The sequence below is a fragment of the Canis lupus genome, chromosome 17 (genome assembly GCF_011100685.1).
Source record: "Canis lupus familiaris isolate Mischka breed German Shepherd chromosome 17, alternate assembly UU_Cfam_GSD_1.0, whole genome shotgun sequence".
NCBI classification, from domain to species: Eukaryota; Metazoa; Chordata; class Mammalia; order Carnivora; family Canidae; genus Canis; species Canis lupus.
Window position 1 is genome coordinate 39221197 of NC_049238.1, and position 26642 is coordinate 39247838.

Here is a 26642-nt window from a genome sequence, read left to right on the forward strand (position 1 = left end):
CCTGGTTCACAGGGACCAACCTTGAGCTCCCAGCCACCTCAGGCGACTGCGATTATTTCTCACAATTCACCAATTTTGAGTTTGTAAATTCTGTGAGCCATTCTGAAAGCCTCTAATTCTGTGATATTATCCCTTGGGGGACCAGGGAAAATAAAGCTGCCCTCTCCTCCATTCCTTCCTCATGGAACTGCTCTGTGCTGTTCTCTGGGGAGCCCTCACCTTTGGTGACCTCCGAGGGTTTCCAGATTAGAGGCTGCATTTCCAGTGCATTTCAATAGAATTGCAGTTGACTGTAGGGATTGAGTAGACTTTGCCTCTCCCACGCCCCCAGGGAAGCTGTGGGGATGGAGACATTGGGGAGTGAGCAGCAGGCTGGTGGGGTGGGGCCTCCAGCTGGGGTGGCCTTGTTCAGAGCTGTGATCTGGGAGTCTTTGCCCCAGCCCTCCCTTTCTCGGGCCTTCTAACACCCAGTGTCCCAGAGTTCTCCCCATACTTCCCAGTTTCCCTAAGGTCTACTTGCAAGGAACTGGGTTCGTCTATACTAGGTCCCTCTGTGATGGTGAGAGAGTCCCCAGGCCTCAGTCCCCTCCATAAAGTATGGCGATCTCTGCAAATGAAGGGTGCTGGGTGGGAGAGGATTTCAGGGGGTCACAGACACTTTGGTCAGAGGGCACTCCTGGTCCCTTGAGATGATTTTCATCTGTACATCTCAGACCCCAGAAGAACATTCTCTCCCCACTTCGGCTCCATTCCTGCCCCTCTGTCAGTGGATTCCCTGTTGTTTCAGGCATGGGTCTCTTTGTTATTCTCTCTCCTTCCTGCCCAGCTGCCCTTTCTCCTCCCTCTTCTCTCTACCTGCCTTGATGTAATGTAGAACTGAAGTCTGTATTACTGCTCAGAGTTAAGTCGTAGAGATGCACATTTTTCCGTTTTAAAAAAAAAGTGTCTGGGACATCATATTAAAAAGCAAAGTCATGCCTTTTACTCATCCCAGTGAAAGAGAGAGAGAGAGAGAGAGGGAGAGGCGGGGAGAATTGGCCTTGAGTGTGGTCCAGGGCAGCCCAAGTTTCCTCCAATAGCAGCAGGAGCCGTCCTAGCGTGAGGAGTGAGGGCGGTGTGTCTGGGTGTGGACCTGGGCGTGGTCCCACATGCTCACACGTGCCTACGAGGTTCATCGTTTCATCCGGAAAGACCCTTCCCTAACAGAATATTGTTTTCTTTCTCCTCGGCGGCGGCTGTCGGCGACGCGGATGTGAGTGTTCCAGATGGGCGTGCTCTCCTTCGACACGTTTGCTGACTTCCGTGAATGGCTCCCACTAATGTGTGCTGTGTGGGATGTGTCGGCTAACCTGGGGGTTTGTTTGGCACGACGGGGGTAGAGCGGCCTGGGCTCGGTGCAGACTCATCTACTCAGGCCTCCCAGGGCTCTGAGACTTGTCCAGTTTCTTCCTCCTGCCCTCCCCACCGCACAGAGAAGAGGTAGAGCCACCTGCCAGCCTACTTTAGTCCTGCTGACACACTTGCTAATAGGAATGTCGGAATGTTGGCCAAGGCTGCGGCAGAGAGCAGGGGCTCCTGCGCTTTCCTAGAGGCCACCCCACCTTGGGCACTAGGGTGGCAGCTCTGCAGGCCCAAGGCCTTGGCTGCCATCACCTGAGGCTTGGAGGTGGTGGCTGTGGCCATGAGCTTGCACGAGAGTTGTCTCTGGGAGTGATCAGAGTATTAAGGAGTGGATAGCAACAGCGCAGGGAAAACCCCGGACCAAGATTTGGAGGGAACTACGTGTGCAGAGGCACTCAAACCAGTCCCCAAGTCTGCTCCTAGGATGCAGTTTCGTGCTGGGGCAGAGCTGGCCAGGCTGCTTCTGTGGTTTCTGCCCTAGGCGGAGGCCTTTTGGCTCTAGGCAGGCTTGTTTCTTTTTCCTCCTGTTAGGCAGGAGGTATCTGTGTCCAGAAGGAATTTCTCTGTGGACGGTGTCAAGGTCTGACTTGAGAACTAAACTCTACGATGATGTCAGTATTCTGCCTAGGACAGGGCCAGAGGATAAGCTAACCTCATCCCACCACCCAGGTTGGGGGATGCACGGAGCAAAAAAATAAAAATAAAAATAAAAATAAAAAATAAAAAATCAAAGGAAGATTAATGGTCTAAGTCTTGGCCCTTACCCAGGCGCTGTCGGAGCCGGCGCTCCCAGACTACAAGTCAGCTTTGCAGTTTGTGGTTCAGATAACCTAGCGCTCGTGCTGCCTCCTGCTGGCTGTTGGGGAGTACAGCAGCAGTACCTGGAAAAGCTGCTCAAGATTAGAGGGTCTCCTGTTAGTTTTACTTAACCTAACCCACACCTGGTTAAGTCTGGAGCTGTGTTATAGTCTAGCGAGTCCCCTGGTGGTGGAGGAAACACATTTGGTGACTGACTTTTTAGGAGCAGTAGCAGGGTGTTCCAGAAAGACTTCTACTTTCTTTCTGCAGGCCTTGGGGTTGGTTAACCAGATGATCTGAGGGCCCCCTACAGTCTGTGATTCTAGGTAAACACAATTATATGAAACATAATGAAACATAGAATGCTATCTCTTTGAGTGTCAGATAAGCTGGGTACGTGCAGGAAATATTTTATATCTCGACTAAAATAGGACCACCTGGCCAGACGACATGGAATATACACTTAAGCATGGAACATTTTAAAAAATACTGTGCATTCAACGACATGAATTAATTCTGGAGTTTTCCCTGTGGATTTAATCAAGGTCTTGCTGTCATCTGGGGGAAAGGGTATTCCCAGATCCTCTTTCCACTAGGTTTCTTTGCTTCTCTGGGATTTGTCCTTGGAAATGAAAAATCTACATAGCTTTGCTTAAGTTTCTCTCTTAAGGCTTCCTGGCATTTGACATCCTATCTCAAAGAGCACTTGGAGCTAAATATGCAAGTGTAAGGCACTGTCAACATAGCGTGTCTGTGGAATAGAGGAAACTGCCAGGCCCCTCTGAAATCACTGCATATCCATTCTAGAAGAGATTCTTTCCCTGAGCATTCTTGAGTGTGGCATCACAGGTCTCAGCTGCATTCTTGAGTGTGGCATCACAGGTCTCAGCTGCAGGGCTTGACACCTCTCAGCTAAGACAGCGTCTTCCTTCTCCTGGGGCTGCAGTACCCCCACCTCCCTTGGTAGCTTATCAGTAGGTTCTGGAACCTCCTGTGCCCAGTGCCTGCCCACTTCCAGTTGCACCCTCACAGCCTGGGACCACCCTGCAGGGAGGCCCAGAGGATGCTGGCTGCTTCTTCAGATGTAGGGACCTTGGCTTTCCTAACAGGCTTGTGGTGCTGTGTACCTAACCTTGACCTTGCCTGCCCTTCCTTGCTCCTTTCTACATTGATCCCTCCCTGCTGTACTTTGTCTCCTTTGTATAGATTTTAAATGGACATTAAGTGGTTGAGGGAGATGTGAATGAGGGTGGTGTGAAGGCTTGGGAGACCCACCAGGTCCAAAACCCATTGGCATTTTCCGATGAGGAGGAGGAAGACCTGCTGGATTTCATGTACAAGTATAAGGCGCCTCGAAAGACGGAGTTTCCCCTGGAGGTACACGATGTCTGGGGCCACGGGTTGGAGCATGTGTTCCCACAAGGGCTTTGCACTGGAGATTTGGGGGTCCTAGGATTGGCAGCTCTTGGGACATCCAGCATCTCCCAAGGGCCTGGGGTAGGAAGACCTCTCTCCATCAAACAACAGGACAGACCACTAGATAGCATCCAGATACCTGCCAAGAGGCAAAAAAGGACTCTGCTCGTTTTATTTAGAAATAAGAGAGGTGATATAGTACCTAAAATAAAAATGAAAAATGTGCAACCACTAACCTGAGATGGTATGTGAATGAAAAGCGCCCCAAATGTGTGTCTTAGGGGCAGGAAATGTGTTACTTGACAGGTTTCTATAAATAAAGCTGATTGTCACTATATCTCCAAGACACAGTGATGGTGTCTGGTACAAAGCAGATCCTGGTAACATGTTAGTGAAAGGGCACAGCCCTCCAAAATGACCCGAACCAGTTATACTAGATACATGTACTCTGGCCAGTTGAGGATGTGGATGGGAGGCCCAAACCTAAAGCCTCTGGGGCCTTGCTTTGTGATGTGGACAGGGAGTCACCAGGCTCGGGTCCAGGTGTGGAGCGGGCCAAACTGGGGACCCCCGAGTCTTCCTCTCTGCCCCTCGCGTCTCCTCTCCTGTGGCCCATCTGCTGAATACTGTGGCCTGAGAGTCCATCTGAGGCAAGTTCCCCTATCCTCAACATAGAGACCTTTGGGAGACTTAGATGAGGGAATGCACTGAAATGTTTGCCTACTCAAGCACCATGGCCTATCGGTCCCTTTCAGATTCAGACCGTGGTTATCACCACTGTGTATGTGAGTTCATCAGATTCATTTCCAGGGCGGGGCCCCTATGGATCAGTTTTGAAGTTAGAGGTTTTGGTAAAAGATGTTCTGGGTGTGCCCTGTCCATCACAGCCTGGAAGGCCTGTGCTGGGGGTAGGGGCTCAGCTCTCACAAGGAAAGTGCCCAAAACATTGTAGGGTCTGAGCCTTTGTACCATTCTGGTTTTGTTTTGTTAAAGCTGCACAACCTGCTTTACTGTTTCATTAGCCTGAGACAGGTTACCAAAAGTTAGATTTCTCTGATTCTTCTTTTACTGTATCCAGAGGTGGCTGGTAAACATTTCCTAATCAGAAAGGTGTCCTGAGGACTCAGGATGTGGAAGGCCAGAGCTTTGTATTTCCTGCTTTGTTCTCTCTCTTTCCTCCTCCCTCCCGTCTGTGTGCCTTCCAGGCACTGAACTACTTACTGGGAAACAGCAAAGGTGGGCCTGGCCCCCGGGGAGTTCACAGTGTAGAGGGAGAGACAGGGAGCAGATCAAGCACACTCCGCCATAGGTGTAAAGTCCTGATGTCCTCTCACGTGCAAAACCCTATAAGAAGGTGACTCTGGGTATGTGTGTCGAGGCTGTGGCCAGAGGGGCTCAGGAGTGACTTTTGAGCTGGGTCCTAAAATAGGAAGATGGAGAAGGGAGGGAAGGGCTTTGGGTCCAAAGGAACAGAGGTATAGAAGGGTGCCACAGAAAAAATTAGGGGAGAGAAGTGGACAGAGACAGGGGTTGAGAGTAGTTTGGGGCCAGCTGTGTCACTGCCCCCACCCTGCCCTGCCCCTACCCCCAGCCTAGAGTGCTGTGCCAGGACAGAGGTTTCCTTTTCTTTCATTGCAGAAGTAACTTCTGTGATTTGTGTGTTCCCTGGAAGGAGGGCTCCCCATCCTTGGTAGCCATTTGTAGGGGAGATGGGATGGAACCCTTTATACTTAAGGACAGTCAGTGTCTCCCTTTGCTATGCAGCCTGCTGTACATTAAAGGATTTCACATCCAGGAAGAGGACTGGGAACTTGGTGATAGAAATTTCAGGCATGTACCTGGAAACAGAAGGCTGCTTTCCAAAGGAAATGATGAGAACAAGGGAAGAGATTGGGGGGTGGGGGGGATTTCTCTGCTGAGTCACTTGTTAGGATCATTTTGCTCCTAAGGCAGAAACAAGAAAGTTGTGTCATCCTTCTGTGCAACCATTCACCAGGAAGACCCCGGAACTTGGGAGAGCATAAGAGGGAGGGAGGCATCTGTCTTCTCTGCTGGCTCAGCATGGGATGCTTGGGGTGTGACCCTGATTCCCAGCCAGCTGCCTCACACATATGTGGGTGTGGCCAAAGGAGCTGTGTTTCTCAGCACAAACCCACACAGGTGCTCACCTCAAAAGGCTCCATGCTTACGCCAAATTGAGGGATGCCTTTTTCTATTTTCTCTGCCAGGCACCGCCTAGAGTTCTTCGATCCCGCTTTAGGAAGAAAAGTACCTCATCCTCAGCCACTGAAACCACGTGAGTGAGATGAGCCAACAGCACCGGACCCACAGAATGTTTCTTCTCTGCCTTAAAGAGCTAGTCACTAATAACATAGAAATCTGCAAGCTGGTGTGTTTTGAGTGTGCAGCCTCACAGACATAGCCTTTTCTCTCTCCCCTCTTACACTTTTAAGATCTTTATTTTCCTTTATTTTGCTGGGGAGAGGCTAAAGGGAAAGGTAGTGTGGGGGTGGGGGAGGTGTGACCTTTAAGTCTTCTGAGGTAGTAATTTCCCACAATTGGATTGACAGTAGTGTGTTTTTAGAAATAGATCACCCTCACACTGCTGAGATGTACATTTGTAATTTATTTGTTGCATACTTCATTTTTAGTCCTGTAAATGCAGACAAAGCAATTTTTTTAAACTTTTTTTTTTGTTCTTGGTACTAATACTTTGGACTACGATGTACATATTTATGGCTTTTGGCTTAATCTGATGGACTTGCAAGGGCTGCCAGGGGTTCTGACATGTAAGAAAACTGCAAGATATGTAAAAAAATTATTTTGATTCTAGAGAATGTCTCAGATGTGCTTCTAAAGCTTCTAAATGCAACTCCAGTGGAACATCCCCTTCCCTGCAGGACGATGGTCCATCTTCTTCAGACAGATGTTTAGTCAATAGACCAGAGATGTTTGGAATGAAGAGACAATATCGTAATGACAGAGATGAGTGTAATGAGACCAGGGGAGCAGCCCAGAATAAGAGAAATCACAAGAAGCTTGTCTCCCCCTGGATTCTGGATTAAGAGCTTCTGAATCTTTTCAAGGGATTTACCAAAGCCTGAGGCAGGTGGCTCATCCTTGGTAAAACTGCCTGGGGATGTGAATTCACAGGGCTGTTGAGAGGAATCATTTGAGTGTTCCAAAAGTGTTGGACGAATGACTGTTTCTCCTTCATAGTAACCAGTTCTGTGACTTGTTTCCCCAGGTAGAAGAGTCTATAATCTGAGCAACTTGATTAAGAGAATACTAAGCAAAAACCAATCAGTCAACCCAACCCAACCCAACCCAAACCTAAAACTATGTTTCAAATACATCATTAAATATTCTGAGACACTTGTCATAACTCCGGGTTCTAGAAAGGTTTCAGAGGTTGAGATATTTACTGACTGGCTTGCTGCTCAGCTTCCTGGGCAGCTGTGGCTCACATCCTTCTGTTCCCTTCCTGGCTTGTGCAGGATGTGAGCAAGAGAAGTCGCGCCCTCACAGGCACTCCGTGTCTCACTGGACATCGTATGCAAGCTGGGATTGCTTGGTAGAATAGAGCGCTAGCTGAAGGGATTCTCTGTTTAGACTGAGAACTTTACCTGAAAAGAGGAATCTGGTTTAGATAGCATTTTGATCTGAGGTAGCTCCTCCCCTCTCAGAGAGCTGAGCCTAAATGTAGGACTTGTATATTCGTGCTTAAAGTTGGTGTTTTCTTTCAGTGTAATGCATGCAGTGGTCACAACCCAGTCACTTATAATAATTCGATTGTGTTTGTTCATAGATATGCCCTGAAGATTAGAGAATTAGTGTTACGTACCACTTAGAACTTACTGTCAACCAGATATAAACTGGCCCAGTTAAAGACCGTTTCATGACTGAGCTGCATGAACATATATAAGTAGTCTTTGCTGACGACACACTGGCTGGATCTTAGCCACCTGAGAAAGGGTTTTACCTGAAGTTGATTGTTGCCAGATATGCATATTTAAGTCCCTTCTTCCCACAATTCCTCTGAGGGTGACTTTGTGATTTACAATAGGATTTAGGAAAATAAACTAAGAGCAAATTTGTGGTTCAGAGGGCTCTTCACTGTCTGTGCCCCACACCCACCAATACCTAAACCCTTTAGGGAAGACAGAACATCTGTTTCTTGACGCTCACTGAATGGTTTCAGAGGAAAAATATCTGCTTTAAATGTATTTACCTGTTAGTTGGGAGTACCCAGAATTACCAGAAGCAGCTTAACTTAAGCAGCTTTTAAGCAATTTTTTTTTTTTTGCCAAAAAAACAAATGCCTTTAGCAGCAGAGATCCTTTGTGAACAAACTATATTTTCACCATTTTACGATGTAAAGTTTTAACAAGTACAAGCTATCAAGTTTGCACTCAACTATGCCAAAAACAAGTTTGAAGCACTCTACTCTCAGACATGCTGTATTACTTCTCATTCAAGATTAAAAAAAATATAAAGGTATCCAAACTGCTGTCTTAATGTAAATGTAACTATTGTTCCTTCAAGTGTTGATTAGGGAGTTGGTTTCTCTCTTAAAAACACTCACTGTACAAATGAGAGCAGCTGTCATATTTCTGGCAAAATGTGTTTACTTATCCAACAAGCTGTATATTTGTGTATGGACTGATATAAAATGTGAATGCCTCAAAGTGTACATGTAGTGGTGTGGTGTTCTGTCTAGAGGATATAACTGAACATTTTTAATTTGCTGATTTACAGACACAGGCTGTTTACAAAATGCTAGCTCAAAAGTCTGTACTTTTCATGTAATAACTTTTAGTTATTTGCCGTTGGGCACCTGTTGTGTTTCTGAGGAGGGGAGATGCGGTGGTGTACTTAGACACTGGAGAACTTCGTCATAATCCCTCCTGGCTTTGTGTGAATAGCTTGCTCACTTCACTGGCCTCTGAAATGTGTGTTCTCTACAGTAAACTGTCTGTGTGTTTGTGATAACAGTGCTCGTCCACCATGATCACTGCTGAGTATCTCCTAGTCCTCACCTTGCACAGTATTTGACATGGCAGAGGATGGGCTTCATTCTCCAACAGCACACACTCAGAGAGCTGACCTTCTGGATGGTGACCGTGCAATTTCTCTAGTTTATTTCCTGTAGTCCCTATAGAATGATCTGTAATAAAATAGTATACTGGACTGTGCATCAAAGGGTGTAAAATTACAGTATTCCAAAGGTTGAAGTTCTGCTGTTTTGTTATAATGCCTGATATATATCTTGAATAAAGTCTTAACATTTTTCTTTTAAAAAAATCTTTGTAATGTTGATCTTACGAGAAAAGAGAAAATACTTTTTTTTTAAAAATGTGGAAGGTAGCTAGAATTAGAAGCTGAGTAGTCAGTCCCTAACTTGCCTGGTACCTTGGCCCCATGTCTACTGCATAGAAATGTTACACGGGGTAGGGGGAATCAAATGAGTGTTTTGAAAACCAGTTGATTACATAAGTTTAAACCTGGTACTATGTTTTACATTTGAAAAGTCACCAGAGGAAACTGTAGCTGAAAAAAAAAAAAAAAAGTTCATGGGGTAGGCAGTTTTAATTCTGCAAACAGAAAATTAGGTCTATTTTCCCTTCATGGTAAGAGGGTGGTAGGTGTGGAGGCACACTGGGGGGTGTGGATGTCCTTTACATCACTGCAGCCCTTGACTATAGACTGAGTGCCTGGCTGGTTCAGTTGGTAGAGCATGCGATTCTTGATCTCCCCAGGTGCAGAATTTACTTAAAAAATACATATATGGGGGCGCCTGGCTGGCTCAGTCAGTTAAGTGTCTGCAGCTCAGGTCATGATCTCAGGCTCCTGGGATGGAGCTCCACATTGGGGTCCCTGCTCAGCAGAGAATCTACTTCTCCCTCTCCCTCCTCCACCCCCTGCTCATGTGCTCACTCTCTCTAAAATAGAATCTTAAAAAAAAAAATTACATATATATAACAGGCACATATAATCTTCATTGGGTGGCCACAAAGACTTGGGCATTTAAAATTTGAAACATCAAAACGAAACCCTCATTTTCTTTGCCTTTATAGTCATATTCTGTATGCTTGACACAAGGGCTATAAAATACAGCAGCAGCTGGTAAGGAAGCACATTCAGAAGGCTGAAAGGAAGATGAAGAGATGGAAAGGCTGAAAATCCATTCATTTACTCATTTACTGAGCCAAGTCCAATGGCAACAGAACTGAGACTACCAAGTTAAGAGCTGAGAACAGAAAAGCAAAGCTATGATTTAAAGGCTGACTTGGAAATATCTTCTCCCATTCTGTAGGTTGTCTTTGAGTTTTGTTGACTGTATCCTTTGCTGTGCAAAAGCTTCTTATCTTGATGAAGTCCCAATAGTTCATTTTTGCTTTTGTTTCTTTTGCCTTCGTGGATGTATCTTGCAAGAAGTTACTATGGCCGAGTTCAAAAAGGGTGTTGCCTGTGTTCTTCTCTAGGATTTTGATGGAATCTTGTCTCACATTTAGATCTTTCATCCATTTTGAGTTTATCTTTGTGTATGGTGAAAGAGAGTGGTCTAGTTTCATTCTTCTGCATGTGGATGTCCAATTTTCCCAGCACCATTTATTGAAGAGACTGTCTTTCTTCCAATGGATAGTCTTTCCTCCTTTATCGAATATTAGTTGCCCATAAAGTTCAGGGTCCACTTCTGGATTCTCTATTCTGTTCCACTGATCTATGTGTCTGTTTTTGTGCCAGTACCACGCTGTCTTGATGACCACAGCTTTGTAGTACAACCTGAAATCTGGCATTGTGATGCCCCCAGATATGGTTTTCTTTTTTAAAATTCCCCTGGCTATTCGGGGTCTTTTCTGATTCCACACAAATCTTAAAATAATTTGTTCTAACTCTCTGAAGAAAGTCCATGGTATTTTGATAGGGATTGCATTAAACGTGTATATTGCCCTGGGTAACATTGACATTTTCACAATATTAATTCTGCCAATCCATGAGCATGGAATATTTTTCCATCTCTTTGTGTCTTCCTCAATTTCTTTCAGAAGTGTTCTATAGTTTTGAGGGTATAGATCCTTTACATCTTTGGTGAGGTTTATTCCTAGGTATCTTATGTTTTTGGGTGCAATTGTAAATGGGATTGACTCCTTAATTTCTCTTTCTTCAGTCTCATTGTTAGTGTATAGAAATGCCACTGACTTCTGGGCATTGATTTTGTATCCTGCCTTCATCAAGATAAGAAGCTTTTGCACAGCAAAGGATACAGTCAACAAAACTCAAAGACAACCTACAGAATGGGAGAAGATATTTGCAAATGACATATCAGATAAAGGGCTAGTTTCCAAGATCTATAAAGAACTTATTAAACTCAACACCAAAGAAACAAACAATCCAATCATGAAATGGGCAAAAGACATGAAGAGAAATCTCACAGAGGAAGACATAGACATGGCCAACATGCATATGAGAAAATGCTCTGCATCACTTGCCATCAGGGAAATACAAATCAAAACTACAATGAGATACCACCTCACACCAGTGAGAATGGGGAAAATTAACAAGGCAGGAAACAACAAATGTTGGAGAGGATGCGGAGAAAAGGGAACCCTCTTACACTGTTGGTGGGACTGTGAACTGGTGCAGCCACTCTGGAAAACTGTGTGGAGGTTCCTCAAACAGTTAAAAATAGACCTGCCCTACGACCCAGCAATTGCACTGTTGGGGATTTACCCCAAAGATACAAATGCAATGAAACGCCGGGACACCTGCACCCCGATGTTTCTAGCAGCAATGGCCACGATAGCCAAACTGTGGAAGGAGCCTCGGTGTCCAACGAAAGATGAATGGATCAAGAAGATGTGGTTTATGTATACAATGGAATATTACTCAGCTATTAGAAATGACAAATACCCACCATTTGCTTCAACGTGGATGGAACTGGAGGGTATTATGCTGAGTGAAGTAAGTCAGTCGGAGAAGGACAAACATTATATGTTCTCATTCATTTGGGGAATATAAATAATAGTGAAAGGGAAAATAAGGGAAGGGAGAAGAAATGTGTGGGAAATATCAGAAAGGGAGACAGAACGTAAAGACTGCTAACTCTGGGAAACGAACTAGGGGTGGTAGAAGGGGAGGAGGGCGGGGGGTGGGAGTGAATGGGTGACGGGCACTGGGTGTTATTCTGTATGTTAGTAAATTGAACACCAATAAAAATAAATAAATAAAAAAAAAAAAAAAATAAATAAAGGCTGACTTGGTACAGTGTCATGAAAAAGTGTTTATTTAGTATTATGGTGCTAGATTATAGTCACTTATTGATTTAGATATTAATTTTCATGTGGAAAGGCTCTGGGAAATGCACAGGATTCCAGGATGTTAGACTTAGGTTCTGTGACTTATTAGCTGTATTTCGGGTAATTTATTTAATCCTGTATAAACTGCAGTTTCCTCAAATATAAAACAGGGATAAATAGTATCTTCCTGGGCATCTGACAGGCTTAGTTGGAAGAGTGAGACTCTTGATCTCAGGATCATGGGTCTGAACCCCATGTTGAGTATATAGATTACTAAAAAATAAACTCAAAAATATAGTATCTCCCCTGCAAGGCTGATATGAGGATACGTTTTATATATATATTTATATATCCATCCTCATGCTGGGACATGGTTGATATTCAATAAATTAGACTTTTACATAAATTTCAATGTAATTTAGGTAGACTCTTTAACGATGTTTGGTTGTCAAACTATAAAATCAGTGTCGATAAGCCGTGCTACCCATAAGACAAAAATTATATATATGAAAATTCCCTTTCTCCGAAATCATTTCCTGTCAGCCCTTCCACTTTAGTCCATGTCTGGATGCTGAGGCCTGGTTGCCAGTCCTTGTGTCTACGTCTCCTACCCCTGGCTTCTAGGAGAAACCAAGGTGCTCTGAGGCCCCTGTAACAGAGATCTTTGTTGTCCATATTTGCACTTGCACTGCCAGTCAGGGAGGCAGTGGAAAGTGGCTTCCTCCTCAACTTCACGCACCAGTTCCATTCCACTGGGGATGGGTAGGAGAGGCAGGGACCAGGCAGGTAAGAAATGTGGGAGCACCTGGGTGGCGGCTCAATTGGTTAAGCATCTGACTCTTGGTTTTAGCTCAGGTCATGGTCTCGGGGTCATGAGATGGAGCCCCACAATGGGCTCCGTGCTCAGCACGGAGTCTGTTTGTCCCTCTCTCTTTCTTTGCTCCTCTCACTACTTGCTCTCTCAAATAAATAAATAAATGAATTAATTAATTTAAAAAATCTTTAAGAATGATGTAGAAACCTTGTAAGTGATTGGCTTCTGCCATCTCAGAAGTTATGAGGAAATGAAAACCAATCAAAACAGAATGCAAATGAATACTTCACTCTTACCTCATCTCACATCCGATGTCTGTTGTTTATTCATTGGTCGCATACAGAGACATACAGATGGCCTTCTAGTTTTAGAACCCTCTATGGTCACCTCTTTTCCTTTTAAGGAACATGCACTGCACTGGTTCCTCTAAGAAAATCCTCTAATGATCCTAGCCTGACTTGCCACAGAATTTCAATTTGGTTATCTTTAACTCATCCTATTAACAACAGAACTTCATCTTATCATCACCAAATACTTTATTAAAGGGTTTGAAGTAGCAAATGAGGCATAATTCTATTTAATACAGATAGTCCTCAACTCAGGATGGTTTGACTTAGGTTTTCCGACTTTACAATGGTGTGAAAGTGACATACATTGGTAGAAACTGTACTTTAAATTTTGATATTTTCCTGGGCTAGCAATATGCAGTAGAGTACTGTCTCCTGATGCTGGGCAGTGGCAACGAGCTGAGGCTCCCCGTCAGCCACGTAATCACAAGGGTAAACCACTGACAGACTTACAATCATTCTGCACACATACAACCTTTCTGGTTTTCACTTTTGGTATAGTATTCAATGAACACGATAGCCAACACTTTATGATAAAACAGGCTTTGTGTTAATTTTGCCCAACTGTAAGCTAATGTAAACATTCTGAGCATATTTAAGGTAGGCTAGGCTCAGCTATGATGTTAGATAGCTTAGGTGTATTAAATGCATTTTCGACTTAATGATATTTTCAATTTACAACAGGTTTACTGGGATGTAACCCCATTGTAATTTGGTTAAGGACTGTAATGGTTTTTCAACCAGGCAAAATGCTGTTGTTTGAAAATGCTTCCTACAGGACTCTGATGGGATAGCTGAGAACTACTACCCTAGACTTTAACCACACTGCGAACAGAATTTTCTTCAATGCCTCTTACCCAACCGTCTTCAAGTGAACAATGCTTAACTCCTGCATCATTTTCAAAATGACTGATTAGCCTTAGTTTCTACAATGTGTCTTTGGAAAATGTTTATTCTCACAATTAGAAATATGAAATCTCAGGTGGGTAAACAAACATTTAGAAAATAATGCCTTGGGGTGCCTGGGTGGCATAGTGGGTTAAGTGTCTGACTCTTGATTTCAGCTCTGGTCATGATCTCAGGGTTGAGATGGAGCCCCACATCAGGTTCTGTGCTCAGCATGGAGTCTGCTTGTCCCTCTCCCTCTGTTCCTCCCCACTTCTTGCACACTCTCTTAAATAAATAAATAAATAAATAAATAAATAAATAAATAAATAAATCTTAAAAAAAAAAAAACAGTGCGTTTCAACTCTTGGATAATTAATGTTTGTCTTCACCTATAAAGCCTCTTCTGTTTCATGAATAGGACATACTGAAAGGCTGTTTCATTTACTCTTCTCTCCATAAAAATCCTGTCTCAATATACTGAGAACTGTTATGAACACAATAAATCTAGAATACTAGACCTGTGTTGCCACCCCATGCTCACCTCTAAGTGAAACTGCCTACCTAACTATTTTTTGCTCCATGTGAACCTGCTTATTAACACAGCCAAGTGAGCCAGCTGTCTCTTTATACCAGGTCTCCTCAGAAGTCACTGACCCACCCTGGCTCAGAAGTCAGGAGCCCACCCTGGCTCAGACAGCTGGCCCAGTTAGTCTGTTAGACTGGAGATAGGGGCTGAGGGTTAGGATGCAGAAAACAACCTAAGAGAGGTACAAGCCAGAGTTATTATGGGGGCAGAAATTGAGTCACATACAAAGGCAGACCCCAAGCCTAAGTCTACCATCGTCCGCTGCTGAGGCCCTAAGAGGTGCCTTAGATTCGAGAATGCCCCATAATTTCTATTCTTTCTGAGGCCTGGGGGTTAAGATGTGGGTGGGGAGTGCGGTTGGTGAGGTGGCTCCTGAGTTTCCAGGCATGCATACTTAAAATAATGTCAGGGACGCCCGGGTGGCTCAGTGGTTGAGTGTCTGCCTTTGGCTTAGGTCGTGGTCCTGGAAACCCAGATCGAGTCCTGCATCAGGCTCCCTGCATAGAGCCTGCTTCTCCCTCTGCCTATGTCTCTGCCTCTCTCTCTCCCTGTCTCTCATGAATAAATAAATAAAATCTTTAAAATAATAGTAGTAATAATAATAATGTCACACTGCTGGAGCTCACTTGTTAGCTTTACAGTCTTCTTATGCCTGCCTTAACCTGAAATTCCTTGCAACAAAATAAGCCTAATTGGAAACAGTTAAACCATTACCATTTGTTTAAAATAATCAACAATTTTAAATTGTTATTTCCCTGAACAAATTTGAAAATGTTTAATACATTAAATGTTGAAACTTTAGTAAGTTTAATGTTGGAGCTCTGTGTTTCCATACCAATTGGCACAACTTCAAGTTTTGTATTTATTCCATTTTGCAAACACATCATATACATAAAGATGCATATTCAATAACTGGGAAGTCATAAAACTTCTGATCTATACTTTCAGGTTTGTCCGATCATGATACTTCTGATAAGGATCGTCAGCATACCAGTTTCGCCTCTTCCAGAAGGATGTTGTCATTTTATCTAAGAGCTTACTCTGGGTTTTATTGCAGAACACAAATTCTCTCAAGCGCCTTTTTCTTGCAGTCGTCTTTTTCCATAATTTTTTCTTGTAACCAGCCTGTTAGATGATATTATAAAGACATTCAAAACATGGTGTTATATAGGAAACAGCAGATAACTTCACTGTTTACGGCTTATAGGCCCAATGGGAACAAAGATGAGACTTTCATTGGGGCTGGTACATTTTTCAGAAAGATGTAATTCTCAGTGAGGGGTGTGCAATTTGAAAAAGTATTAAAATTTAATACTTTGAAAAAAGATTAAAACAACAGAAAATAAAGCTAAATGACTGTGGTAGGCAAAGTACAGAATGATATATAAATATAATCACTAACTTTATATGCATACCTTATTATCTATCTCTTCAACAATTTTTTTTTCCTCTTCAACAATCTTTAACAACAAACTATTATTCTTATTTTGCAGATTAAAGAGAAACAACCACTGATTAGAGAAGTTTTCCTAGCAGACTGAGGTCACAGAACTAATAAGAGTTCTTAACCACTATTCTACTATTTTCCAATGTGGAGGATGAACAAGGGCATTACTGGCTAGTTGATAACATCTGTGCTCATTTAGGGGACTAAGTATTACAAAAGCTGACAAAACACAGTTCTCAAGTATATTGTTTGGTTTCTTCCTTTCACACTAAGACCAATTTCTGTAGTAAGTACTTTTCTAAGGAATAACAAATGAATACAGTCAAACTACTATTGGGAGTGGTGAAGGAATGGTTAACTCGTATGTTTGACCCAGAACTACCATATACACTATCCAAGCATTATTAATTTTGAAGAATTTTTGAATTAGAAAAAAATTTTTAAAGAAAAATTAAATTGAATACAAAATCTACAATCATAGTCTGTTTAGACTAGAAGAGACCTTAGGTGCCACCCAGGTTAATATGTGGCTAAAACCACACAGAAAGTTACAGGGGAGAAGAGATTAGAACTTAAGCTATTGCTAAGAGCCCTTCACCCTTTCAAGCCAAGGGGTCCCTAGGGCACTACACTAATGGGTTTCCGACATGTCTTGGTGTCATCACTGTGACCAGCAACTTCTACAGTACAGTTAAACTCAGAAATAAGGAAACATTATTTAAGAGTTCTGGTTTTAAAATGCCAAGGATTATATTTTTTTCTACTCATTGCTTACAATTTAATTCAAAAGATTTGGGGATCCCTGGGTGGCTCAGTGGTTTAACACCTGCCTTAGGCCTAGGGCATGGTCCTGGAGTCCCAGGATGGAGTCTTGCATCAGGCTTCCTGCAGGGGAGCCTGCTTCTCCCTCTGCCTGTGTCTCTGCCTCTCTCTCTCTCTCTCTCTCTCTCTCTCTCTCTCTGTGTCTCTCATGAATAAATTAAAGTCTTAAAAAATAAAAGATTCAAACCCAAATCCCTCTATTTGTGTAATAATTTTCTAATCTGTAAGCCGAGCTGGGTTACTGTGGATCTCTGACTTACAGCTAATTTGCTCTTCTGCCGATTACCACTAGTATCCTCTGATCATTACTTTATGGAATGCAACTACTGTGAAAATGCTTCAAGCTTTTTAGATACTCTCTAGGTTCAGAAATGGAAGGGAAATGCGTAAATATGTTTTCCTCACATGAATTCATTTACTTTCTACTGCTGCAGAAAGTATTTTCAGTTTTTATACATTAATATAAATTAACCCACTCAGCTTTTTTGTTTTCCTCTTAATATTACATTTTGATGAAGAAGGGCATTCCACACATAGAATACTTTTTGGGGCCCTGAATGGGGACTAGGTATTATGATTAGAAAATTTGATCAGGTCTTTTATATTAACAGGAGGGTTAACAGGGCCCAATAAAAGGGATGTAGAAGGAAGGCAAAAAACAAAACAAAACAAAAATCCACCTAGCTTATTTTATCTAGGGCCAGATGAAGACCTGGAAGTAATCAGTATGACAACAAAGGGGAGGAAATTGTCCAATGGTCCAAAATTCACAAAACTTAAAACTATTACGTGAATGACGGAGTTCAGCTACTTAGGGATTACATGAGCTTCTATTTATTAATGTAACAAATGAACTACCACAGTATTGTTCTGAAGGGGAAATGAGCCGAGAGTTCAATTAACCCATTTACCTTAAACTTAGGATTTTTTAAAAGATAGGAGACAATCCTTTCAACCTTTCACCTAGTGAAAATCCTACCAATTAAGTATTTTATTTTTAGGGGGAAACAAATTTTGATCTTTAAAGAATTGTTAACTTCTGAGTAGTGAAAGGGAATTAAAATTTGAATACTTATCAAAACTCAAAGGTGGTTTTGCAAAACTCTAGTCTTCAGAATATTTCTAATTATCAGCTACTCTGCTTCTGAGAATAAAGACACTAGTGAAAAAGCCCACATGCACGCTCCTGACATGCTGTGGGAGAGGACAGAATAGGAATAATTTGTCAGAGGCCCCCTGAGAGGCAGTGGTCCCAGGTCAGAGTAGGCATTAGGGTTCCATCTGCTATGAACCTCAATCATACACACTGCCAGAGAGAAAAACATAGTTAAAAAAGTGTATGTGGGGTTAATGTTCTGCCAAAAAGACCAAACCATGGGACGCCTGGGTGGCTCAGCGGTTGAGTGCCTGCCTTTGGCCCAGGGCATGGTCCTGAAGACCCAGGATCGAGTCCCACATCGGGCTCCTTGCTTGGAGCCTGCTTCTCCCATTGCCTGTGTCTCTGCCTCTCTCTCTGTGTGTGTCTCTCATGAATAAATAAACAAATCTTAAAAAATGTATATTAAAAAAAAAAAAAAAAAGACCAAGCCCTAGAGAATCTAATCCAAAGGAGGCGGAAAAGCTCTTTAGCCCCCAATCTGAGCCACACCACGAAGTCCCTGCTGGAGGCGACTCTGCCGCTCTAACACTCTAGGCTTAAAGACGGTCTCTCCACAGGCTATTACACCTGGGGGCTGTCATAGAGCTTCTGGTGATCACTAGATACACCAGACATGTGGAAGACCTGAGATGAACCCATCCTACAGTGAAGACTTTTACCATTATGAATGCGTAAATATGTTTTCCTCACATGGATTCATTTACATTAAGGGATGCCTGCCAAGCTGGTACTTAAGCACAGCACTATAAAAGTTACTGGTAAATGGGAGGAAGATATGTCAATGAATAGGCTCACTGAATTCTGCTTTATTTTCATGTGCTCCCACTCCTTTTCAATCAAATAACAGTGTGAAGACTCACCTTCCTCCTTAGCCAAAGGCCAGAGTGAAGTCGAAGAAACCTATAGATGACAGCTTTCACAGTTTTTCTCTTCCCTTTCCTTGAACTGAAGTATGTTACAGTTCTCACTGGTAACTTCAGGACATTTGAAAGCAAGGGGGCCACTCTAAAATATATTTTTAAAAATTATAACTTATCAATAAGACTCATTAAAGGATAACATCCATTTCTATACTTAAAAATGAGCAAAGGAGTTTCACTGGATAAAGCTGACTTTAATAGACACTGTTACTTCAAATGATCCATGGCATGAAGCATAAATAAGAATAGCATCTATTGCCAGCTTGTAAGTCTTCCATCAACTACCCCCTCAATCCCTATGAGAGAATTTATCCCATATATTTTAGTCACCTGACTTCTTATCTGCCTGCTAGATTATAAAGTCTTCATTGAGGACTTCAGTTTATCTTAGTATCCTTTCTGCTGAGAACTGGGTACCCAGGGGTCCTTAGCTGAATATTTGTTGACTAAATGAATGCCAACCTTGCATGCTGAGCATCTCATTCACCCTCTGCTTTGGCTGACAGATTCCATCTAGGAAATTACATCTAGAACACTGGAGGTGTGCTCTGTTCAGTAGTCCCAGCTGCTGCCACGTAGGTATATGGCTATCAATCATGTTCTCCCCACTCCAGCAGCCAAAGGCTACAAAATAAACTGCAGGTAGGCAAAGAGTACCATCTGCTTTGAAATGTCTTTGCAGACATGAATGTTTTACAATTTTTGTCTAAGCATAACGTTTACTGAGACATACTCCACCTGCTGAGGATTGCTGCAGTATGCCCACATGTCAGGTTTCCAACACATGTGCTAAGTCTGGGAGCAGAGGAAACAATTGGTGTCTGAAGAGAACTAAAATGTCGGGTGGACTGTGCAGAACTAAGACAGGCATTCTTGACATAGTTTTGATAGGCTGAAGACACCAGGGGCCGTAAGACTCCTATAAAGAGAGAGAAGCATACTTGTTTAATACGATACTCCAAAAAGATACATCCAGATATTTAAATTAATGTATCAAAACAAGGTAAGCATCAGATTCAACTTTACTAAGGTAAGACTTACATACCACAAATTTACCCATTTGTGTAATTCAGTGGTTTTTAATAAATTTACAGAGTTGTACAACCATCACCACAATCTACTCTGATATGTCCTAGTTCTGTGTTCAGCAACAGAGGGCAAAAATGTTTCTAACATGACGTCCCACCTGCCAGATCTTATACTCCGATGAGACAGGGCTCCCTAGCATACAGTGCAATGGTGAGGCAGAGATGAGAAAGCCTGGCCATTCCCTGGAGAGGCAACAGAGTGGCAAAAGGAGTCATAAAGAAAACAAAAGAAGTGCTTGAGCGCTCCTCTAGAAAATGAATAGGCCACAAGAGGAGGAGATAGAGAGTCCAGGTAGGATGAACATACACAAAGGCAAGGGGGCTGAAACATGACTCATGCGGGGACTGGACCTGCCAGAGGCTGAGCGCTGCTTGCCTGACAGTATGGCTATGCCTGGGTGCAGATCAGAAGGCACTTCATGGGGTAGGGGTTGGGGAGGCTAGATGCATGGAGTGAATGTAGTCCTCCTTACCTATTCTTCACACCGTTGCCAAAGTAAGAGTCCAGGGCTACAAAGCAGAATCACTCACAGGGCACTGACTCCACTCAGATTCTGAGTCTAATGTGGGACTTATGAATGTGTACACTGGAAAAGCTCCATAGGATGATGGAAATGCCCCCAAAACTGGATTGTGGTGATGGTTGCACATCCTATTAAATATATTAAAAATCATCAAATTGTGTTCACAAAACTGGTAATTTTATGGTCTGTAAAGTATACCTCAACAGTTGATTAAAAAATAAAGTTCCCCAAACTGCTATTCAGCCAGGACTTAGAACCACTCACTGCCTTTTTGTCCACTACACTGATTTTACCTAACAAATGAGAGGCAGTATAGTGTGGAACTGGAGTGCTGGTGTTTGAGTCAGATGATTTGTTTTTTTTTTTTTTTTTAATTTTTTTTTTTTTTATTCATGATAGGCACACAGTGAGAGAGAGAGAGGCAGAGACGCAGGCAGAGGGAGAAGCAGGCTCCATGCACCGGGAGCCTGACGTGGGATTTGATCCCGGATCTCCAGGATCGCGCCCTGGGCCAAAGGCAGGCGCCAAACCGCTGCGCCACCCAGGGATCCCGAGTCAGATGATTTGTATTCATATTCTAGCTCTACTACTAACTAGCTTTGTGACCAAGGGCAAGTTACTTAACCCTTCTACGCCCCAGGTTCCCAAATTTAAGTAAGGTTAGTCATGGGGGGGCAGCCCAGGTGGCTCAGCAGTTTAGCGCCTGCCTTCAGCCCAGGGTGTGATCCTGGAGACCCGGGATCGAGTCCCACGTGGGGCTCCCTGCATGGAGCCTGCTTCTCCCTCTGCCTTGGTCTCTGCCTCTCTCTCTTTCTCTGTGTCTCTCATGAATAAATAAATAAAATCTTTAAAAAAAAAAAAAAGGTTAGTCATGGGGAGGTAATTAAATGAGATAAAACATGAAAAGTGCTAGGAAGAGCACTTGGCACAGAGAGATCTAATGAATGATAATAGCAGATAATAAGCAGAAAAATGCTTAGCAAAAATGGTATAATATTAACAGATGGCAGGAGAAGGACTGAATACTTAAAACTCATTATTTTGCTATTCTGTTTTCCATCTAAGATAGCAATTTTCAAACTAAAAAGGGTAGCATAAACATTAATGAGTTAACTGAAATCCACGATTCAGGAGACTGAGAGAGCCCCTCTGGGAACTTAGAAGTGAAATTCTCTACTCAGTGCAAGGCATTCAAGTCTCCAGGTATAATGACTTACATTTCAAAGAACTGTAAATATTTGCAGGCATGACTACAAGCTAAGAGGTAATCTTTGAAATATTAAGTGAATTGAAGAGGAGGACTGCAGACAAGAAAAGGTCCCAATTTCCACAGGTCATCAGAACTTGGGTGTCTTGGTTAAAACAAAACAAAACAAAACAAAACAAAACAAAACAAAACAAAACAAAACCTCTCAGAAATTCTTAGAAACCACCTCTGAAGAAAGTGAGCAGGTAAGAGTCTAGATCATATAAATGGGTAAATTACAGACACATTCGTAAGAAAAAAAAGGTTAGAATGGATAAACAGAAAGTGCACAGAAAAAACAAAACTACATTGTGAACTAGAAGTGAACTGTTCCTTAAAAAGAACTTCATTTTTTTAAAATTTTTTTTTTTTAATTTTTATTCATTTATGATAGTCACAGAGAGAGAGAGAGAGGTGCAGAGACACAGACAGAGGGAGAAGCAGGCTCCATGCACCGGGAGCCCGATGTGGGATTCGATCCCGGGTCTCCAGGATCGCGCCCTGGGCCAAAGGCAGGCGCCAAACCGCTGCGCCACCCAGGGATCCCAGAACTTCATTTTTTTAAAAAAGATTTTATTTATTTATTCATGAGAGAGAGAGAGGCAGAGACATAGGCATAGGGAGAAGGCTCCCTGCAAGGAGCCCGATGTGGGACTTGATCCAAGGTCCTGGGATCAAGCCCTGAGCCAAAGGCAGATGCTCAACCGCTGAGCCACCCAAGCATCCCTCATTTCATTTTGTGATGTAGTCACTAACCTGGGAAATCATGAGAATGTCTAGACACAGTGTATCCTGATTTTAGAAGGGCATGTGAAAAGGTTTTTTTATATTCTAAAGAAATAAATGTGGGCTAGATTACAGTTAGGTAAATTCCAAGCTGACTAGAAACTATCTCCAAATTAGCTGATTGCTGTTCTGATGAACATCTTTTCCTATATCCCTAATTGACTATATTTTCTTCAATTTTTATGGAGGCCCTAAAGCTGCATAAAATATGTTCGTCAAATCTGCGTAAAAGCAAAGTCCCAAGACTATCAGGACTCAAAGTGATCTTAGTAAAATGGATCAAAATTAACAAGACAAAATCTGTGATAAATACATTGAAATTAGAAAAAAATTAAGGAAGGGTGAACCTTGCTTGATAGCAGTTCCTGGGAAAATTACTTGGGGGGCCTTATCCATCATACCATTGGGTGGACCAACACCATGATTTAGCTTGTAAAAACTGAATACAGTCTAACAGAATGTGTTAACAAAAGGGTAGCACACAAATCAATGGCAGTAATTAACTGTTCCTCCAGTTTTCTGCCCTGTTTGAACATTTTAATTAATTAATTAATTTATTTATTATTATTTTTTTTAAATTTGAGCATTTTAATACACACTGGCTTTCTCTAAACACATTTTTTTTTTTTTTTTTTTTTTTTACTAAACACATTCTTATATGGAGAACACAGACACTTTAACAAAGAAGGTGACACAAAACCAGAGTTCTGAAGGAATAAGAAAAGGCAGAGGGAACAGGGAGTGTACCGGTGAAGAGTCAAAAAACAGTGTGGTAGGTTTGGGGACTTACAAATAGCTCTGTGTGGCAGGAATCAAAACAATGGAGAGTGGGGAGTGAAGTGAGTATGACTGTCTAAAGTCGTGGTCTTCAAGATTTTTTGACCCTATAACTTTTGAAAAGAATTCTGAAAATTTATGTACCCTTTCACAAAATTTTAAGAAACATCTAAAATTTTAAATAGTTTAAGTTGTTATAAAGGATATAATTTCCAGAATATTTAGAATACTGACATTTAAAAATAAGCTGTCAAATCACTTTTAATGAAATCTTTCAATGAAATCTAAATATCATAGTGAGTCGATACCCACCCACATCATCTATCTAAAAAACACAAGGAAAATAAATTCAAGTCACTGAAGATAAGAACTTCTTTTCATCAAAAGATACTTTAAATAAACTAAAAGGGCTGGCCAGAATGGGAAAAGATACGGGAAACACACTTAGGTGAGAAAAGATACATATTCAGAATACATAAAGAACTAGTATGGGGATGCCTATGTGGCTCAGTGGTTGAGCGTCTGCTTTTGGCTCAGAGCGTGATCCCGGGGTTCTGGGATTGAGTCCCACATCGGGCTCCCTACATGGAGCCTGCTTCTCCCTCTGCCTGTGTCTCTGCCTCTCTTTCAATGTCTCTCATGAATAAATAAATAAAATCTTAAAAATAAAAAAAGAACTACTATGGATCAATAAGACAACTCAATAGAATGGGCAAAATATTTAAGTAGATATTTCATAAAATTCATATGTAGCCAATATACATGTAAAAGTATTCAAGATCATTACTAAGCAGGGGAATGCTAGTTAAACCACAATGAGACATCACTAAATACCCACAAGATTGACAAAAATTTGCTTGTCTAGCAATACCAATTGTTGGTGAGGATGTGGCACATGCAGTGCTGGGGTGACTTTATTTTTTTTTTTTTAAGGTTTATTTATTTATTTATTTGGAAAGAGGACTGCACAAGTTGGGGGTGGGGCAGAGGGAGCCAGAGAATGCAGAGCTCCACGAGGGGCTCAATCCCATGATCCTGAGATCATGATCTGAGCTAAAATCAAGAATTGGCTGCTTAACCAAATAGGCCACACAGGCGCCCTATTTTTTTTTTTTTTTAAGATTTATTTATTATCTTAGAGAAGGGAGAAGGAGAGAATCTCAAGCATTCTTCTCACTGAACTTGGAGCCCCACTCGGGGCTCAATCCTACAACCCTGAGATCATGACCTGAGCTGAAATCTAGTCTGATGCTTAACCGTCTGAGCCAGGCAGGTGAGCTTGGGGTGACTTTAAAGAAGCACATCACTTTCACAGTATCAGGCAATGTTGAATATACATATATTCTGATTCAGCAATTCCACACCCCGTTTTATAAGTGTACACACACACACACACACGCACACGATAGAGAAACGTTTGCACTCATGTACCTGGACACAAGGAAAATCAGCTTTGGATCTCTAATCACCCCAAACTGAAAACACTGAAATGCCCAGCGTTCGTAAAATGGAGAATTGTAGGGTGGTCGAACAAGAGACTATTATATAGGAACAAGAAACCACTACAGCTACACCCAAAATGAACAAATTTCACAAATTAAAAGACACAAGAGTACATACTGTATGATTCCATTCATGTAAAGTACAAAAACAGGAAAAACTAAACAATACTAAAACTAAAACTAAACAAAACTAAACTTAGAGATGTATATATAGATGTTAAAACTATTAACAGGAAAAAAAAAAAGGCAAGGTTAACAATCAAATGAGGCTACTATTTACAATTAGCAGAAAGAGGGAATTTTGATGAGGAGAAGCACAGAGATGGAGAAGAGGTTCCTGGTAGTGTTCTGTGTCCTGCCTTGGGTGTTTGCTTTAGAATTATTTGTTAAGCCACTTGTGTATGTCACATACATTTTTCTTTAAATGTTATTTTCACAATTTAAAAATACCCCACGTAAACATACTCTTCTGTAACAGGTGGAAATTTTTACATTGTAGTGTTTTCCTTTATTTCTATTCTTCTTCCACAGGATTTTATCCTAATTTATTTTGCCTTTAAGTGATTTACTGACAATCTTATCATACTTAAATAATATTTTTGCAAAAACTCCTACAATTTAATCGCCTTCACTCCGTTAGTTAAGAAAGAAATCCTCCGGACCGACTGCCCCTGTGCCGGGGGCTGAGAGGCCAAACAATCGCCCGTTTCCCGCACCTCGTGTGAATCTCCTACACGCCCGCTTGCTGTGTGCCAGGCACTACGCAGAGCGCTCTACACGCTCGAGCTCGGTTACTTCTCAGGTACACGGTATCGTCCTCGCTGTAGAGCTGCAGAACCTGAGACTGAGAAATTACTTCAAGGCCAAAGGTCATGAGTGGCGACTCCTAGCCTCTCAATCAGAAGGTTAGCACGGACTTTTCTGTCTCCTTCACTCACCCCCCTCCGCCCCAGTCCGTCGGGCCCTCTTTCTGGCTAAGGCAGAAGGACCAGGAGCCACTAAGGAAGCGGAAACCTGGGGACACACGTAGGTCCGCGAGGGTCCACGAGCGTCCGCGATGTCCGATGCGACCGGCCGAACACGGGCAGCCCTGTAGAAAATTCATTACAATCCTCTGGCCTTTATTCCCCAGTTAACCTCCACGCTCACGCTAAACGCCTACTCCATCCTACACCAGTCCCGCCTTCTGTGAGGGGCTAAATCCAGCGCGCAGCTTTCTACTGACCTGAGGCGGCCTTCACGGCACGAGCAAAGACAGGGGCCGCCATCTTGCCACCCCGCCCTACGGCAGCCGCATTGGGATCTAAAACTCCAGCGCGAAAGGAAGTTAAGGAAAAGGTATGGGTGGAGTCTAAGAAAAAAAGAAGGAAAAAAAAAAAAAACAAAAACGAAAAAAGTAACGGTTAAGGCAAGTTTTATTGAATGTCTTCTATATGCCAAGCAGTTCTTCACCGCCTATGAAGAACAAGTACCTATGTACTGTGTCTGGCATTGGGTAGGCTCTTAAATTTTCAGTGAGCATTTGACATCTAAAGTACACAATTTCAAAATAAATAAATAAATAAATAAATAAATAAATAAATAAATAAATAAATGTTACACAATTTCATTTTGCTCATTTTATTAACTTTCAAAAAATAACATATTCCTTTCAAAGCTGCTAGATGTTAGGCTGCATGAATGGGACATAGCAATATTATTAAAATTTTTTAAAAATTGAATGCCAATCATAATTAAATGAATGTACATGTCCTAAGGATATCACACACACATAGTTTCTTCTAATCATTAACACTGACTGTCATTTGGTAGAACAGCATC

The 26642-nt window shown here is 42.2% G+C and overlaps 2 protein-coding genes and 1 long non-coding RNA gene across 6 annotated transcripts in view; 2 read left to right on the forward strand and 1 right to left on the reverse strand.

The window, feature by feature from the left end:
* Positions 1–8919, forward strand: part of REEP1 (receptor accessory protein 1) — a 100992-nt gene extending 92073 nt beyond the window's left edge. For 2 of the 4 annotated variants that reach the window (XM_038561532.1, XM_038561531.1), the window contains exons 8-10: positions 3425–3576; positions 5844–5911; positions 6449–8919. In XM_038561532.1, the coding sequence (XP_038417460.1) occupies positions 3425–3576; positions 5844–5911; positions 6449–6680 (452 nt within the window). In that variant the 3' untranslated portion in view covers positions 6681–8919. Of the gene's footprint in view, positions 1–3424; positions 3577–5843 lie in introns of all 4 variants that reach the window. The other 2 variants (XR_005372460.1, XM_038561533.1) reach the window with 2 other exon arrangements.
* A 6414-nt stretch (positions 8920–15333) lies between these two features.
* MRPL35 (mitochondrial ribosomal protein L35) lies at positions 15334–26184 on the reverse strand. Its single transcript, XM_038561550.1, has 4 exons — positions 26047–26184; positions 19637–19817; positions 18839–18983; positions 15334–15675 (listed from the first exon to the last, which is right to left on the reverse strand). The coding sequence occupies exons 1-4, from the start codon at positions 26087–26089 to the stop codon at positions 15487–15489; spliced, it is 558 nt and encodes a 185-aa protein (XP_038417478.1). The 5' UTR covers positions 26090–26184; the 3' UTR covers positions 15334–15486.
* Positions 25449–26209, forward strand: LOC119874756. Its single transcript, XR_005372464.1, has 2 exons — positions 25449–25726; positions 25954–26209. It is a non-coding gene; the product is annotated as an uncharacterized LOC119874756 (long non-coding RNA).
* The last annotated feature ends 433 nt before the right edge of the window (positions 26210–26642 follow it).